Here is a 16,665-nt window from a genome sequence, read left to right on the forward strand (position 1 = left end):
AGTTACAGGATGGGTGTAAGTAAGGTTGAAAGAGTGCAGAGAAGGTTCACAAGGATGGCGCCGGGACTTGAGAAGCTGAGTTACAGAGAGAGATTGAATAGGTTAGAACTTTATTCCCTGGAGCGTAGAAGAATGAGGGGAGATTTGATAGAGGTGTATAAGATTTTGATGGTTATAGATAGAGTGAATGCAAGCAGGGTTTTTCCACTGAGGTCAGGGGAGAAAAAAAACAGAGGGCATGGGTTAAGGGTGAAAGGAGAAAAGTTTAAAGGGAATATTGGGGGGTCTTCACGCAGAGAGTGATGGGAGTGTGGAATGAGCTGCCGGATAAAGTGATAAATGCAGGGTCACTTTTAACAGTTAAGAAAAACTTGGATGGGTTCATGTATGAGTATAGTGTAGGCAGTGCACACTGCAGCCATGTTGTCACTGTGGTGTTGGGGATGAAAGTGTAGGATGTTTGGGTAGGGACTCAATCTAATGAGCTACTTTGTCCAGGGCTGGTTGCAGACCTGCACTCATCTAGACATTATGGGGCCTGTGGGATCTGTATACTGGTATGAGTTAGCTGTTTAAGGGTTGAGGGTTTACTAACCATTTGAAACTTGAAACATACTTCAGACTATTATCTCCTGTAGTAAAGGGAGGCTTATATACTGGATGGAGCTCGAACAGTTTCCCTGAACCCTGCAACTCACTTGTTAAAATACAATGGTATCAGTAACAGCAGTTTTAAGCTTAGTGATGGATGTATTCCATTAATTTTAAGATGTCTGGGATTCGTATAAGTTTGCTGACATTAGGTTTGTTCCATAACAGCAGCAACTTGCACTTGTGTACGACCTTTAACATCGGAAAGCATCCCAAGGTGCTTCAGAGGAGTTACATAAGTTTGACCCAAGAAGGTACAATGAGTGTGTAGTAAACAACTTACTGCGGAAGCTGGAATCTGAAACAAGAACAGAAGTTGCAAGAAAAATTCAGCAGGTCTGGCAACGTCTGTAGGGAGACTAACAGTTAATGTTTCAAATCCTTCAGAACTGAAGGGAGGAGCAATGTAGCAAAGAAGACAGCGAAGAGTTAGGCATTAAAAGGAGAGAGAGATGAGTGTTCAGGAAGGAAACCATAGCTCGGGCGCCTAGAGCAGAAGAAGACGTGTGCAAGTGACCAGAGTTAAGGAATGAGGAGTCATTGAATGGCTGTTGAAATTGAAGGGGCTAGAAATAGGGAGAGATGAAGCTATGGAGGAATCCAATCATGATGATAACAGGTTTAAATTTTAAGTATTGGCTTTGGTGCTTTTCCGGGTCAGTGAGTCGTGATGAGTGAGTGGGTTAACACGTGGGGCAGTAAAGTTTTGGATGTGTCTGCAGAGGGATCTAGATAGGCTGAGCGAGTGGGCGAGGACCTGGCAGATGGAATACAATGTTGGCAAGTGTGAGGTTATCCACTTTGGTAGGAATAATAGTAGGAAGGACTACTACTTACAGGGCGAAAAGCTGCAGCATGCTACGGTGCAGAGGGACCTGGGGGTCCTTGTGCATGAAGCGCAAAAACCCAGCCTACAGGTGCAGCAGGTGGTCAGGAAGGCAAATGGGATGCTGGCCTTCATAGCGAGGGAGATTGAATATAAAAGTAGGGAGGTCTTGCAGGGCACTGGTGAGGCCGCAGCTGAAGTACTGTGTGTAGTTTTGGTCACCGCACTTGTGCAAGGATATTTTGGCCTTGGAGGGAGTGCAGAGGAGGTTCACTAGGCTGATACCGGAGTTGAGGGGGTTGAACTGTGAAGAGAGGCTGAATAGACTGGGCTTGTACTCGTTAGAGTTTAGGAGGATGAGGGGGGATCTTATTGAGACGTATAAGATGATGAAAGGGATGGATAGGGTAGAGGTGGAGAGGTTCTTCCCACTCAGAAGGGACAGCAGGACTAGAGGGCACAGCCTCAAGATAAGGGGGGGCGCAGTTTAGAACAGAGTTGAGGAGGAACTTCTTCACTCAAAGGGTGGTGAATCTCTGGAATTCTCTGCCCGTTGAAGTGGTGGAGGCTACCTCGCTAAATATATTTAAGATGCGGGTAGATAGGTTTTTGGTCGGCAAGGGGATTAAGGGTTATGGGGAGAGGGCGGGAATGTGGAACTGAGCCACTTCAGATCAGCCATGATCTTATTGAATGGCGGGGCAGGCTCGGGGGGCTAGATGGCCTACTCCTGCTCCTATTTCTTATGTTCTTATGTTATTTTGAGAGGGGTGTGGAGGGATATGGTTCAAGTGCAGGTCAGTGGGACTGGGCAAAAAATGGTTCGGCACAGACAAGAAGGGCCAAAAGGCCTGTTTCTGAGCTGTAATTCTCTATGTTCTATAGCAATAAATAATCTGCCACCAATATTTTTGATCAGATTTCCATGGGACAGATGCTACAAGATTTTGGGAAGTTCTTGGGAATGTTTCTGCTTGTCCTGTTCTCTTTCACCATTGGCCTTACTCAACTGTATGACGAGGGGTTTTCGACAGTGGAAGGCAAGGACTGTTCTGGAATCTTCTGTGAGCAGCAGAGCAACAGCACCTTCCATTCGTAAGTTGGCATGTGATTTATTGGTAAATGTTTAGTTTAAAGCATCATTTGTTGCTCAACAATTCACGATAGCATGTTACAATGCTACATTTATTTTTTCAAACACTAACATACAGACGCCAGAAAAAAGCTTATTTTTTGTCTTCGCCCTTTCTCAACCAAACTTCTAATTCCTCATTCAGATGGGGCCACAGCAGAAAATCTGGACCCGAGCAAGATTTCAATTATTGCAGTTAGCACTTTTTAAAGGCTGTCACTTGATGTTTTACCTCATTCTAATGCACTGCCTTTTGTCAAACTGTACACAATAGCCTGTGTGCCAATCTCTAGTTGTATCACAGTTGTGTGAATATCTTTCCTATTCAATTCTCTGTGGCATAGCAAAAAGAGGTTTTCAGTTTAAAGTTTATTTATTAGTGTCACAAGTAGGCTTACATTAACACAGGGCATTTGTTTCCTGTGTGTCTTGCAATACAGGTGCAAGTGGGTGGCACAGTGTTTAGCTCTGCTGCCTCATAGCGCCAGGGATCCGGGTTCGATTCCCAGCTTGGGTCACTGTTTGTGTGGAGTTTGCATGTTCTCCCCATGTCTGCGTGGGTTTCCTCCGGGTGTTCCAGTTTCCTCCCACACTCTGAAAGATGCATTGACCTGAACAGGCGCCGGAATGTGGCGACTAGGGGAATCTCACAGTAACTTCTTTGCAATGTTAATTTAAGCCTTTCTTGTGACTAATAAATAAACTTAAGAAAAAAGATTCAACTGTTTTTGATGTAATGTCAACTTGCTGGAACAATCCAGTCTTTGCTGAGGCGGGTGTGCAGGCAGGAGGTGCCAAGTGCGGGTGGTTGAGAAGAGGGGAAGAGGAGAGAGTAATGGGAAGGAATAAAAGGCGAATTATAAATGCTGCAATATCAAGAATCAAATAATATTCTAGTCATTATCCGTTTGTCACGTCAACTCTAATTGAGCATATGGTATGATTGTTTTAGAAAATGGGAAGGGATTGCACTGTAAAAATGTCAAACCTGGATGGTTTAGTTACATGGCCCATTAGAGCTGCAACATCATGGTTAGATATGCAGTCTCTTCTACACTGGGTTACTAGTCTCCATGTGTCACTCTGCTGGAGGCAAACCACTTCCCCTTGGAGAGAGGAGCTCATTGCATAAGGAGCTGTCTTTATGCCAGTGCTCAGTTTCATGTGGTATAGACAGAGATCTCTCCTTCAACTATAGGTACTGTATGCCATGAAAAAAAGTATTGTACTTTGCTGGTTTTAGTGCTCTAACCATCATGTTGACCATACCTTGTCCCTCTTCTCATCCCCCTGTGTCAGTGCCCAGGGATATGCTTCAAGTGCCAAATCAGGTAGAGCTGCCACATCTGATCTGCTAATGTAAGTCCTTTTGCATCTACCTGTATTAGAAATTTCTGGAACAGGGTGTTCAATATCTGGGTAGATTCTGGCTTTGACTGTTTTTGTGTCTCCTGTTCTCAGAGCTGGTATGTCAGTAGTTAATTCACTGTCTCTTGTTCCTCCAGATTTATTGGGACCTGCTATGCACTGTTCTGGTACATTTTTTCCCTGGCTCATGTGGCACTGTTTGTCACGAGGTTCAGTTACACTGACAACCTACAGTCTTTTGTTGGAGCACTAATCATTGGCACGTATAACGTGGTGGTTGTGATTGTCCTGACTAAGCTACTGGTAGCCATGCTACACAAAAGCTTCCAGATGATAGCTGTAAGTTACGTGATCCATGATCTTTTAAAAATAATCGCTGTAAGGTTATATTTTCATCATTGAATTTGCAACAGGCCATTCGCTCCAACAGCTCTATGCTGGTATTTGAGCTCCATTCAAGTCTCCTCCCATGTTTCTTTCCCTCACCATATCAGCATCTCCTTCTGTTCCTTTCTACCTCTTGTACTTATCTTCCCCTTAAATGGATCTGTGTCATTTGCCTCAAGCTCTCCATGTAGCAGCAAGTCCACATTCAGAGTAAAGATATTTCTGTTGAGTATCTTGTTGGATTTATTAAAAGCTATTTTATATTCATGGGCTCTAATCATTCAAATTATAAAACTAATACTCCAGTCTTTGCTGGCTTGGATGAAACATGGCTAGAAGAAAGTAACCCTTAGATTGACTGTCATTTATGTACTATAACCAATTTACAAGGTTCCTTTTTAGCCTTTCCTTAATTTAATAGTGTAATACAAGCACAAACATTTAGCTGTTATTAGTCCACAGCAGAAAACAGGAGTGCCTTTTACATTATACACCTGAATACGTGCCAGTTTCTTAAGTTCAGGTCTGATCATAGGACATCTGTGTTGAAACTTGGGAACTAGCATTAATTTCAGAACTTGACGTGTTGTATGTCTGCACGTCATTAATATATTTGATCATTAATAAGTTTCAGTTGTGTACTCATTCACACAGCTTTCTAATCTTCTGAATCCCAGAGTTCATGGCTATGTTAATCCACAAAGTTGACTGTTGACTGTGGTGTTTTCAGTAGTCTGGACGCCATTTTGTTTCCAACATGGCACCCATAGTTTGGATGTGCAGTTCTAGTGTGAGCCACAATGGATGCCCTTTAATATTCTTTTTCTTTATTCATCTGTGGGACAATGGGTGCTGCCAGCTAGCCAACATTTGTTGCCCATCCCTAGTTGCCCTTGAATGGCATTTGTGAGTCACCACATTGCTGTGGCTCTGGATTCACATGTAGGCCCAGATAAAGGTGGTAGATTTGCTTCCCTAAAGGGCATTAGTGAACCAGATGGGTTTTTCTGACAATCATCAATGATCATCAGTAGCATCTTAATTCCAGATTTTTAAAAAATTAAATTCAGATTCCACCATCTGCCGCAGCGAGCTTCAAACCCAAGTCCCCAGAACATTAGCTGAATTTCTGGATTAATAGTCTAATGATAATAGCACTAGGCCATCACCTCGATGATCAGAATGCTAAATGCTAGCATGAGTGCAGGAAGCATAAACTGGAGTGTATTGGTGGGCAAATCATGATGACAATTGCAGTTCAACACTTCAACTAACGCCCTCCCTTTCTTAACTGAATGTAATGACCGCAATGAGAACAATGAGGTGGGCCTCTTGGTGTATCAGCTCCCTGACTGTAATGACTGCCTGCCCAATCAGGGAATCTCACCTGTGTATATAATGATGAGTGTCTGGTCTACTGGCACTCTGGATTCTGACTTTGTATCTTAAGCACTCTTAGGAGTGGAGATAGGTTTGTAAATAAAGGGAATCAGATGATGAGATACCATGGCCTCTGAGGAGTTATTTCTTCATGCATGTCCAGTTAAATGATTGTAGCATGCAGTCCAACACTTAATGCAGTTTGACACATCTCAGCAGGAGAATGAAGTTCATTCAAGGCTCGCACTACTTAAAGCCAGTCACTAACTCTTAAACGGTTAATAGGCACTGAGCAGTAGGAATGAAATGTGCACACTCACACACTCTCTTACTTTAATGGCTGATACTGCTGTGTGTGAGATGTAGGTGTGTGAGGTTGCAGGAGCCTGTGAGGGTGAGGTGGAACTATGAATGTTAAGTATGAAATGTGCCTGTTAAGATTATTAGCAGATGAATGAAGTTGGCGTGGAGCATTGAGCAGCGTGTGAGGTGATTAGTTTAGTTGTTAGGATGTGGCATTTGTAGATGCATCCAATGACATTGACCAGCTGTGCGAGGACATTGAGCATTTTGTGGCATTGCATTGAGATCCTGGGGGCTATCTGTTCCCTCTGTTTTTGCAATGTCGGCACAGCCTTCTGGCTCCCTTTGGATGTGGGATGTGGCTTCTCTTCATCACCTCCTGCATCAATGCCTCCAGTGTAGCATCTGAAAATCTTCGAGTGCCCAGTGTCTCCGATGCAGTGCCACAATCACTCTCTTAATTGCAGATCAGACACTCCACCCCAGTTATTTCCAGCACATGCTGCAGCCAGAATGCATTTTCCCTTCGGGAGGCACCGGCCAGCTTAAGCTTCAAGGTCTGAACCTTGAATGAACTTAGTTCCCCTGCTGTGATGTGTCAAAGTGCATTAAGTGTTGGATTACCTGCTACTATCATTAAGTTGAACAGGCAGCACAGAGTTCAGGCCTGTGTCAGAATGTCCTTCGCTGTCTGTGTGGAGCCCTTTAGGGAAGGAAATCTGCCACCCCTACCCGGTCTGTCCTACATGTGGCTCCAGAGCCACAGCAATGTGCTTGAGCCTCACTCGCCCTCGGACAGTTAGAGATGGGCAATAAATGCTGGCCAGCCAGCGATGCCCATGTCCCACGAATGAACAAACAAACATTCAGAAGCAAAAGGCATGGATTTAAGAAGCAATGCGATCCTTGCCCCCATTTTTTTTGGGAGGCGTGGGGTTATCTCATTTTAAATCCAATATGTCACACTGGTACATGGTAAGAAAGTAAAAATGCTGCAATTTTACATTGGGACAGAATTTTACTGTTTCCCACTAGCAGGTTTGTAGGTGGGGATTGGTGGGGAGGGACAGAGAGCTATGTGTGTGGGCGGGGGGGGGGCATTGTAAAATTCCCTGGGCGGCCTTCCCGCTGCCTTCCTGCCTGTCCCCACCTGTCTGCAGTTTTTATGTGTGGCGGGTAAGATTTAGGGAGGTCCGCTGATCCTCACCTCAATTGAAAGGGCCGCAGCCTCAATTTTGAGGCTGACACGAGGAGTTCAAGGACACCTCCCTCAAGTACCGCCTTCCATATCAGGTACCCCAGCCTGTCAGCCCCTCGCCTCGCCTCCCCACCCCTTGGGTAACCTGAACCCCAGGCTTTTCCACCAAGACCCCAGAATCTCTCTCTTATCTCTCAGGCCTCACCTCCCTTGCCACTGTGAGATGACACCAGCATTTATCTGGACTCTAGGGACTGCTTGTAGTCTCAGTGCTGGTCACTGCTGCCACTTAAAATCTTGTAGTTTATTTGATAGTAATCCCACAAGCTTTCGGAAACGGTGTTCCTTCGTCAGGTGCGTGGAAGGGTCTGATCCGAGAAAGGCCATATAAAGTCTCACACAGTTTACAGAATACTGATTAGAATGCAAGTCTTTGCAGCTAAGCTGCTGTTCAAGTCTTAAAAGATGAATAGCAGCTTAGCTGCAAAGACTTGCATTCTAATCAGTATTCTGTAAACTGTGTGAGACTTTATATGCCTTTCTCGGATCAGACCCTTCCACACACCTGACGAAGGAACACCGTTTCCGAAAGCTTGTGGGATTACTATCGAATAAACTGGTTGGACTTAAACCTGGTGTTGTGAGACTTCTTACTGTGTTTACCCCAGTCCAACGCTGGCATCTCTACATCGCTTAAAATCTTTATAGTGCAGAAGGAGAGCCAATCGAGCCTGAACCGACAACAATCCCGACCAGGCCCTATCCCTGTAACCTCACAATTTACCCTGCTGGTCCCCCTGACGCCAAGGGGCAGTTTAGCATGACCAGTCCACCTGAACTACACATCTTTGGACTATGGAAGGAAACTGGAGCACCCGGAAGGGACCCATGCAGACACGGGGAGAATTTGTTAGTTCCACACAGTGACCCAAGGCTGGAGTTGAATCTGGGTCCCTGGCGCTGTACTGATGCTGGGATCAGTAAGTAACTAAAGTCACCATTGTCCCAGATGACCATAGGCTGCTGTCTCCTTTGAGGGAGAGAGCTGACTGGTGATGATTTAACCTGAGGCTTACCACATTTCAGGTGAGGGGCAAGGCTGGGAAGTTGGGGCCTTCATGAATGACCTCAGCGGGTACGGGAATTGAAGCCACGCTAGTGGCTTCACCCCACATCACGAACCAGCTAACTGAGCTATCCAACCATCTCATCATGGGTTGAATATCACACTTCCCCTGCACCCCTTCCTCTGACTGCCGCCAATGGTCTCCTGGGAGATGCAGAAAAAAACCAGCAGAGAAACAAAGGACAATCAGGGGAAATGTGCTCTTGAAAATTCCTTTCTGACAGCCCCTCAGGCAATCAAAACCAAACCAAGAAATCTTAGGGACTAAGTGTTATCTACAAAATGACTTATATTCTAGATGCCTTTAATAGTAAAGGATACAATCCACATCAGACTAAAATATACACTTGCCATTAAAATATTCACAATCAACTCTATTTTATACATAATTCAAAAAGTTGTCAATGAACCTAAGACTCAAATCTATTCACAGTTTGTTCAGACGATTCAAAAAAAGTTGTAGAAGAAAGGAGCAGCATCTGTCAAACTCACTCCAGTGAAGAGAGGTGAATTGTGGCTGATTCTGGCTCCCCAGCCTGATCGCTCTCCTGAGGGGAAAAGTTGTAGGAAGAGAAAACTTTGTGGAATTTCTTCTGGGGAATTAAGCAAAAAACCTCCAAGATTTCAGCTGAAAGCTATAATCTGCATTATTAACATTCAACTATGACCTTCTGCATTCCACATTTGATGTTGAAATTATGTTGACAAAATTAGTGCTAAGTTGTTCCATTATGAAGTTCATTAGCTCTGTCTATGCTTGTTTGGTCTCCTCAGTGCCCTTCAGAAGCAGATGGTAGTATTTTAAGATCCCATAATGCCACAATTTGGTTATCACCTAGTGATCCCTCAACAGACACCCAGCAAGAAAAAGTTTACATTTTCATATGACGAAGGGCAGCACGGTGGCACAATGGTTAGCACTGCTGCCTCATAGCGTCAGGGTCCTGGGTTTGATTCCTGCCTTGGGTCACTGTCTGGGTGGAGTCTGCACATTCTCCTTGTATCCCTGTGGGTTTTCTCCGGGTGCTCCGGTTTCCTCCCACACTCCAAAGAAATGCGGGTTAGACGGATTGGCCATGCTAAATTGCCCCTTAGTTTCAAGGGGACTAGCTCAGGTAAATGCATGGGGTTATGGGGATAGGGTGAGTTTGTGGTCGGTGCAGACTCAATGGGCCAAATGGCCTCCTGTTGTACTGTAGGATTCTATGGCTGTAAGGAACACCGCTCCGAAAGCTTGTATTTCAAAATAAACCTACTGGACTTTAACCTACTGTTCTGAGACTTCTTGCTGTATCCACCCCAGTTCGATGACGGCATCCCCACAACATGGCTCCATTTTTAAATACATTTAGGGATTTGAATACATCAGTTTATTGTTGTGAACTGTAATGGGGTACAGCTTACTGTATTCTCTCTACCCATGGTGCATTCTGTCTCGCATTGAATAAGTAAAGGTTATTTATTAGTGTCACAAGTAGGTTTACATTAACACTGCAATGAAGCTACTGTGAAAATCCCCTAGTCGCCATACTCCGGCGCTTGTTCTAGTGCACCGAGGGAGAATTTAGCACCTACCCAGCACGTCTTTCGGACTGTGGGAGGAAACCCACGCAGACACGGGGAGAATGTGCAGACTCTGCACAGACAGCCCCCCAAGCTGGGAATCGAACCCAGATCCCTGGTGCTGTGAAGCAGCAGTGCTAACCACTGTGCCACTGTGTCACCCTACAGTAGATTGGTCATCTGAGAGCATTTGCTCTCATATCTGGCTGACAGCAAAAACAAAATTGAAAGAAGCTCCACAGGACTCATGTGCTCTCTCGGCTCTGAATTTATGCAAGCTTAATAGTCAGCATAAAAGAAAATATTTTTATATAATCCAATAGTAATGAATATAAAAATGAATGTATGATTGAATTGTTTTGTTTCTTTTTTTTTCTTTCCAAGAACCATGAAGACAAGGAGTGGAAATTTGCCCGTGCAAAGCTGTGGCTGAGCTATTTTGATGATAAATGCACTTTACCCCCACCGTTTAATGTCATCCCTTCCCCAAAGACCATTTGCTATCTCTTCACGAGTCTCAATAAATGGATCTGCTCTCACACCAGTGCTGGGAAGGTGAAACGCCAGAACAGCCTCAAAGTAAGAAATCTGTCAATCCAGAACTTGAGTCATAGAATGCTCAACAACAGAGGAAAGTGATATTTATAGAATCTTAAAAATACGCCATCTGTAGTCATACTTGCCCAATAATGTGATGCTCACTTCTGTTTAAAGCAAACACCTAAAAATAGAAACACATTTGTAATGTTAAACTTATGTTATCTTATACTTGAATAATAATACCAAAAACTGGGGATTCACTCACTAATATCCTGTACAGTATCCAGTTGTGGTAAGCTGCCAGTTTCCTGAGACCTTGCAAGGTGTAGAGGGTGGCACAGTGACACAGTGGTTAGCACTGCTGCCTCAGTGCTCCAGGGGCTCCGGTTTAACTCAAGGCTTGGGTCACTGTCTGTGTGGAGTTTGCACATTCTCCCCGTGTCTGTGTGGGTTTCCTCTGGGTGCTCCAGTTTCCTCCCACAGTCCAAAGATGTGCGGGTTAGCTTGATTAGCCATGCTAAATTGCCCCTTAGTATCAGGGGGATTAATATAGGGTAAATATGTGAGGTTACAAGGATAGAGCCTGGTTGGGATTGTTGTCCGTGTAGGCCTGATGGACCCAATGGTCTCTTTCTGCACTGTAGGCATTGTAGGATTCTAGTGTCAATTGTGTGTGTCTCAGTGACAGATTCACTACAACCGTGTTGCATGCTGGATTAACAACATACAATGGTAGATTTCACTTCAGCCAAGGATTATGTCTATCTCATTGGCATGTATGCACAGCCAAGTAAAAGACAATAGCCAGAATTCTCTGACCTCACCTGCGGCTGGGATACTCCGGTCCCGCTGCAGTGAATGAAGTTTTGGCTGAGCGCCAAATTCTCTGTTCTTGCTGGCAGTGGTGGTGGGATGTATGACATTGAAGCGATCCAGCCCATGGCTCAAGTAAGACAAGACTTGTATTTATATATAACATTTTATGCCCTAAAGACATCCCAAAGCAGATTGCAGCCCGAGTTACTTCTATTATCCAGGCAGATACAGCAATTTGTACACAGCATTCCACAAACAGTAGATGATATGGATAGTTTGTCAGTGACGTTGGTTGAGGGATAAATGTTGATTGGGCCACCCGGGGAATTCAGATAATGGCAGGGAACTTTTATATCCCTGACACCGGCAGAATGATTCTCATTTGGATGCTGATAGCTCAGACAGTTTGCCATCCCCTCAGTGCAACACGAATTTGCAGCTTAGATAATGTTCTGAAGTAAGTCTTCAGAGTCATCAGTTGTACCACTGAACCAAACTGGAACCAAGTACGCAAAAGTCAAAGGTGGAGAGGGGAGGATGGTGGCACTGTGATCCTGGCAGTGACACTGGGATCGTGCACTCTACTGGGATCAGAATGCGGGAAATACATTTACATGGGGCTGTTGGCAACAGCTCAACAGCTTCTCCTTGGACACTGCCTGCCAGTCTTACCAGAACTCCTTCGGTGTTCTTAACCATTTCTTTTTGTGAACTCCAAGAGGCTGCTATGTCTAATCTCACTGGGCGTACTGACTGTCAGTGTTGTGTTTGGTCCAGAGTGGGCCAGGGAAGTGGGAACCCCCGGCACAATCATAGAATCCTTACAGTGCAGAAGGATGCCATTCGGCCCATTAGGTCTCCGCTCACCACAATCTCACCCAAGCCCTATTCTTGTAACCCCACAAATTTACCCTGCTAGTCCCCCTGACGCTACAGTCAATTTAGCATGACCAATCAACCTAACCTGCACATCTTTGGACTGTGGGAGGAAACTGGAGCACCCGGAGGAAACCCATGCAGACACGGGGAGAAAGTGCAAACTCCACACAGACAGTGACCCGAGTCCGGAATTGAACCTGGGTCTCTGGCGCTGGGAAGCAGCAGTGCTAACCACTGTGTCACCATGAAGAATTTCCATATAAGAGTCGCACCACCCTTTTTATAGCACTAGCTACTGTTTTCTAATGAGTGAAGAGTTTAAACATCTCAAAGCTTCTTTGAAAAGCTACGAAATGAAGGTAAGTCCATCAAGGGATAGGTGGGTGAGGTAAGGGGGTAGGGCAGGTGGGCGGGTAGCGTGTGGTCGGGGTGTAAGGATATAGGGTAGGTGAAATGGGTAGGGTAGGTGATGAGATACGGTGGTAGCGGGGCAGGATGGTAGTGGTCAGGCCAGGTCGGAGGGAAATTGGAGCATCGGGGGTGGTCAGGGGTCAGAGGGAGGAATCTGCTGGTGAGGTTGGTTCAGGGAAATTAGGGATTTAGTGAATCAGTGGGTAGTCAGGGTGGTGGGGATGCAGGGTCAGGTAGGGGAGTCAGGGAGTGGTCTGGTATGGTCAGGGAGACTGGTGGGAGTGGAAGGGTCAGAGGAGGTAGGATCAGGTTGGTTGGGGAAGGGGATGAGGGTAGGGCAGAGGTCAGTTGTATAATTACCTAAATCAAGTTTTAATCTGTCTAACATTTCCTGAGTAATTATCCAGGAAAATAAGATGCAACTATCTGAAGTCTCCAACTCAGAATTGGAGACCATTCTGGGGGGTCCTGGGGAGCAGGGGATTTGCTTATCGGAAGTTCAGTTTTCCTGGGCGATTCCCATCGAGCCATTGTGCTGGGACTTCCAAGGGTTCCCATGGTGGAACTTGGGGGCAATATCTGGAAGATTTGGACCAGTAGGTTTTGTGCTCCCTGCAATGTGGTATTGAAATGTTCCACAGCTCCATGTTTAAACAGAAAATTCTATTCAAGAATTGATGTTAATTCACTGCATGACTATTTTTACTGGCATTGATGGGCTATGTATTTTTTTTGACATCTTTCCCCGCTCCATACAAATAGAAATTAAATTCTCAACAGCACTCATGGAGAAGAGGTCAAGACCCTGAGGAAGAGTATCGCTAACAAACTGAGTTTTAAATCTGTCACAGATTGGCATTTATTAACTGAGCTTAAATAACTGGGTATAAATACATGACAAGGAAAATCTAGAAATAAGAGTAATTAACTCCATCCATCTTTATAACTAATGTGTTCACTATCATCAACAACAACATACATTGATATAGTGCCAGTAACATAGCAAAGTGCCCCAAAGTGCTTCACAGAAGCAAAATCAGTCAGAAATTGATACGGTGCCAAAGAAAGGGATGTTAGGAATGACCTCAGTCAAGTAAGGAGCAACTTAATGAAACTCCTCTATTGGATAAATGTTAATCTGAACAGCAAGTTAAACTACTCTTATTTTTTTATCTCCTCACAAGGAATGGAAGACCCTCAAGCATAAGCGAGATCAGAACTACCAAAAGGTAATGTGTTGCTTGGTCCATCGTTACCTTACGGCTATGAGACAGAAGATGCACAGCACAGACCAGGCGACAGAAGAGAACCTGAATGAACTGCGTCAGGACCTCTCCAAGTTCCGCAACGAAATGAGAGACCTTCTTGGTTTCAGGACAGCAAAATACGCCATGTTCTATTCACGGAACTAAAAAAGTATTGCAGGTTTTATGGGACTTGATTCTAACATATGTGTTACAATCATGTTCTAAGTATCACACTGGGTGAAAGGATTTCTTTGGCATCACCCTTTATTGTCAAATGCTTACTGTTTAATCAAGATTCTGTTTTATGCAGTCTATTTTTGGAAGTTTTGGAGCAGAGGTACATGGTCATTATGAAGTTAAAGTTTTAAAGCTTATTTATTAGTGACACAAGTAGGCTTACATTAACACTGCAATGAAGTTACTGTGAAAATCCCCTAGTCGCCACACTCTGGCACGTGTTTAGATACACTGAGGGAGAATTTAGCATGGCCAGTGCACCTAACCAGCACATCTTTCAGACCGTGGGAGGAAACCAGAGTAGCCGGAGGAAACCCATGCAGACGAGGGGAGAACGTGCAGACTCTGCACAGACAGTGACCAATGCCGGGAATCAAACGCAGGTCCGTGGCGCTGTGAGGCAGCAATATATTGCTGCAGTTTCTAATGAGTTTGAACAGTGCAACACAGATAGTTGTGAATAATTTATGATAAATAGATACTGCCATTTTGTCATTGAGAAAGATGCTTCTGGTATTTATTTCCCTTAAAGAAACTTTGAATTCTTGAATATACTGTTGATTCATCGTTGATTAGACTGGATGTTCCAAAAAAAAATCACTTCAGTAACCCACAAGGCAAATCAAAGATATAAGGGATGAAAACATCCCATTCATATTAGTCACAAACACATTGACAAGTTCCCATGAATTCTTATGCAATCTATTTTAACAAAGGCATCAGCTGATTTGACAGAAACAGGTTATATTATCATTAAAATTGCAGACAAAGAGATTTCAAACAAATGTTTACCATCGAGACAGCAGAGTTGCATATCTGTGTGCATGACTAAGAATGGGGTGCTCTTGTCAGTATATGCTTCTTTTGCCCTCGCTTGCCTTGAAACAAAATTCAAAATAGATTTCTGCCCTGATTTCTTGCTCCTGGGACGAGAGATAGCAGAACTGGGCAACAGTACATTTTCAGAGGAAGTTTAATAAGTGGGCCAGAAATAAGCAGTAAATTTGAATCTTCAGAGTTGATCTAAGCACTTATCTCATGGCAGTAAGTTAGTATAATGGGCAGAGTCAAAGTATGTCAAAACATGGTAATAATCTAATTAATTGAGCATTGTCTGAGCAATTTACATTAGACTGGACCTGACAAAGTATTAAGCTATTCTGAGACTTGATGGAAGTTTCGCAACAATTGTGGCTAAGAGCAGTAGCGAGCAAAGACTCTGTTCTGCGATGTTAGTGCTCTAGTGTTTTGAAGGTGCTGGTTAAAGATTTGGAACTCATTTTCTTCTGTTTTGGTGGCATGTCAGACTCCAGTAGCAACAGGGGAATGAATTCACCATATGCTCAGACATAAAATGGGCCTTATGGCATTTGCCATCCTGGCATAGCCTGCCTCCAGTATTCAATTTCACTGAAATTTTGTATCACTGTCCAAGTCAGATTTCACCCTACAGAATCTGATGGTGACGTACTGATGCACAACAATCCAGAAGGGTGAATTTTGTAAGACAGTTAATACCTAAGCTAGAAGAGAAGGAATTGGATGTGATTTGTGACTTTAGTAATGTAGAATTGTACAGAAGGTTACAGCCTTCAATGGCAAAATTCATATAGTGCACTTTGGGATGTATTTCGATGGTTGACATTTTATAAATGCAGATTATATTTTCTTCCAGCTTAACAATGAAAGAATTATTTATGCCTTGATGGTGAGACATCCCTGTCTTTACTGACTGAAGTAAAATTAGCTGTGAGTGTTAAATGGGCTTGTGTCAACTTTTTTTTATACTTAAGAGAAATTAGGATTTGCACGAGTCAGAATGTGTGATGAATCTGTAACAAATCACATTTGAAATGCCAGCTATTTAAATTAAAGAAAAAGGTTGTAAAATCATGGACGAGATGTTAATATTTAGGTTGAAATTTAGTGATATCTTTTAAGTAACTTGATAATAATGAAGAAGTACTTCATGAAGACAAAACATTTCTGCAGCAGAATGTCCATGTCATATTGCAGCAGGTTACCTACTTTCCAGGGACAGGAATTTGACTATCATTCAAATTACACTTTCTTCATGTATTTTCACCTATCTCACATGATCCATATTAAAATCATTTCATGAAGCAGCACAAACAGAAGATGATTCTGCCATCAGGTTGACTCCTTGAAACAGCTATCTAATTAGTTCCATTGTCCTACTCGTTCCCTATAACTTTTCCCCCCAACTTTGCAAATATTTCCTTCCATAACTCTGTAAACTTCCCCATAATCCTGTAACATTTACCCATAGTCCTGTAATGTTTTCCTCATAACCCTGTAATTTTTCCCATAACTGTTACATTTCTTCATAACTGTGTAACATTTTCTCCATAACCCTGTAACTTTTCACCAACATTTCCCCATAACTTTGCAGATTGTTCCTTCCATAACTCTGTAACATTTTCCCCATAACCTTTCCCCCATAACCCTGTAACATTTCCTCTCTAACTTTGCAAATGTTTCCTTCTATAACTCTGTAACATTTTACCCAGAACCCAATAACTTCTGCCTCCATAACCCTTAACATTTCCCCATAACTTGAACATTTCCCCCTAACCTGGT

At 43.6% G+C, this 16,665-nt stretch overlaps 1 protein-coding gene across 3 annotated transcripts in view; it reads left to right on the top strand.

Annotated features, from left to right (window-relative positions):
* Positions 1 to 13,996, top strand: part of trpc1 (transient receptor potential cation channel, subfamily C, member 1) — a 72,911-nt gene extending 58,915 nt beyond the window's left edge. For 2 of the 3 annotated variants that reach the window (XM_080185950.1, XM_080185953.1), the window contains exons 10-14: positions 2,397 to 2,572; positions 3,909 to 3,968; positions 4,115 to 4,316; positions 10,319 to 10,513; positions 13,765 to 13,996. In XM_080185950.1, coding sequence (XP_080042076.1) covers positions 2,397 to 2,572; positions 3,909 to 3,968; positions 4,115 to 4,316; positions 10,319 to 10,513; positions 13,765 to 13,992 — 861 coding nt within the window. In that variant the 3' untranslated portion in view covers positions 13,993 to 13,996. The remainder of the gene's footprint in view (positions 1 to 2,396; positions 2,573 to 3,908; positions 3,969 to 4,114; positions 4,317 to 10,318; positions 10,514 to 13,764) is intronic. The other variant, XM_080185952.1, reaches the window with a different exon arrangement.
* Positions 13,997 to 16,665: the final 2,669 nt, after the last annotated feature.

Source organism: Carcharhinus amblyrhynchos, chromosome 3, assembly GCF_965287045.1.
Source record: "Carcharhinus amblyrhynchos chromosome 3, sCarAmb.v2.hapA, whole genome shotgun sequence".
In the NCBI taxonomy this organism is placed as follows: Eukaryota; Metazoa; Chordata; class Chondrichthyes; order Carcharhiniformes; family Carcharhinidae; genus Carcharhinus; species Carcharhinus amblyrhynchos.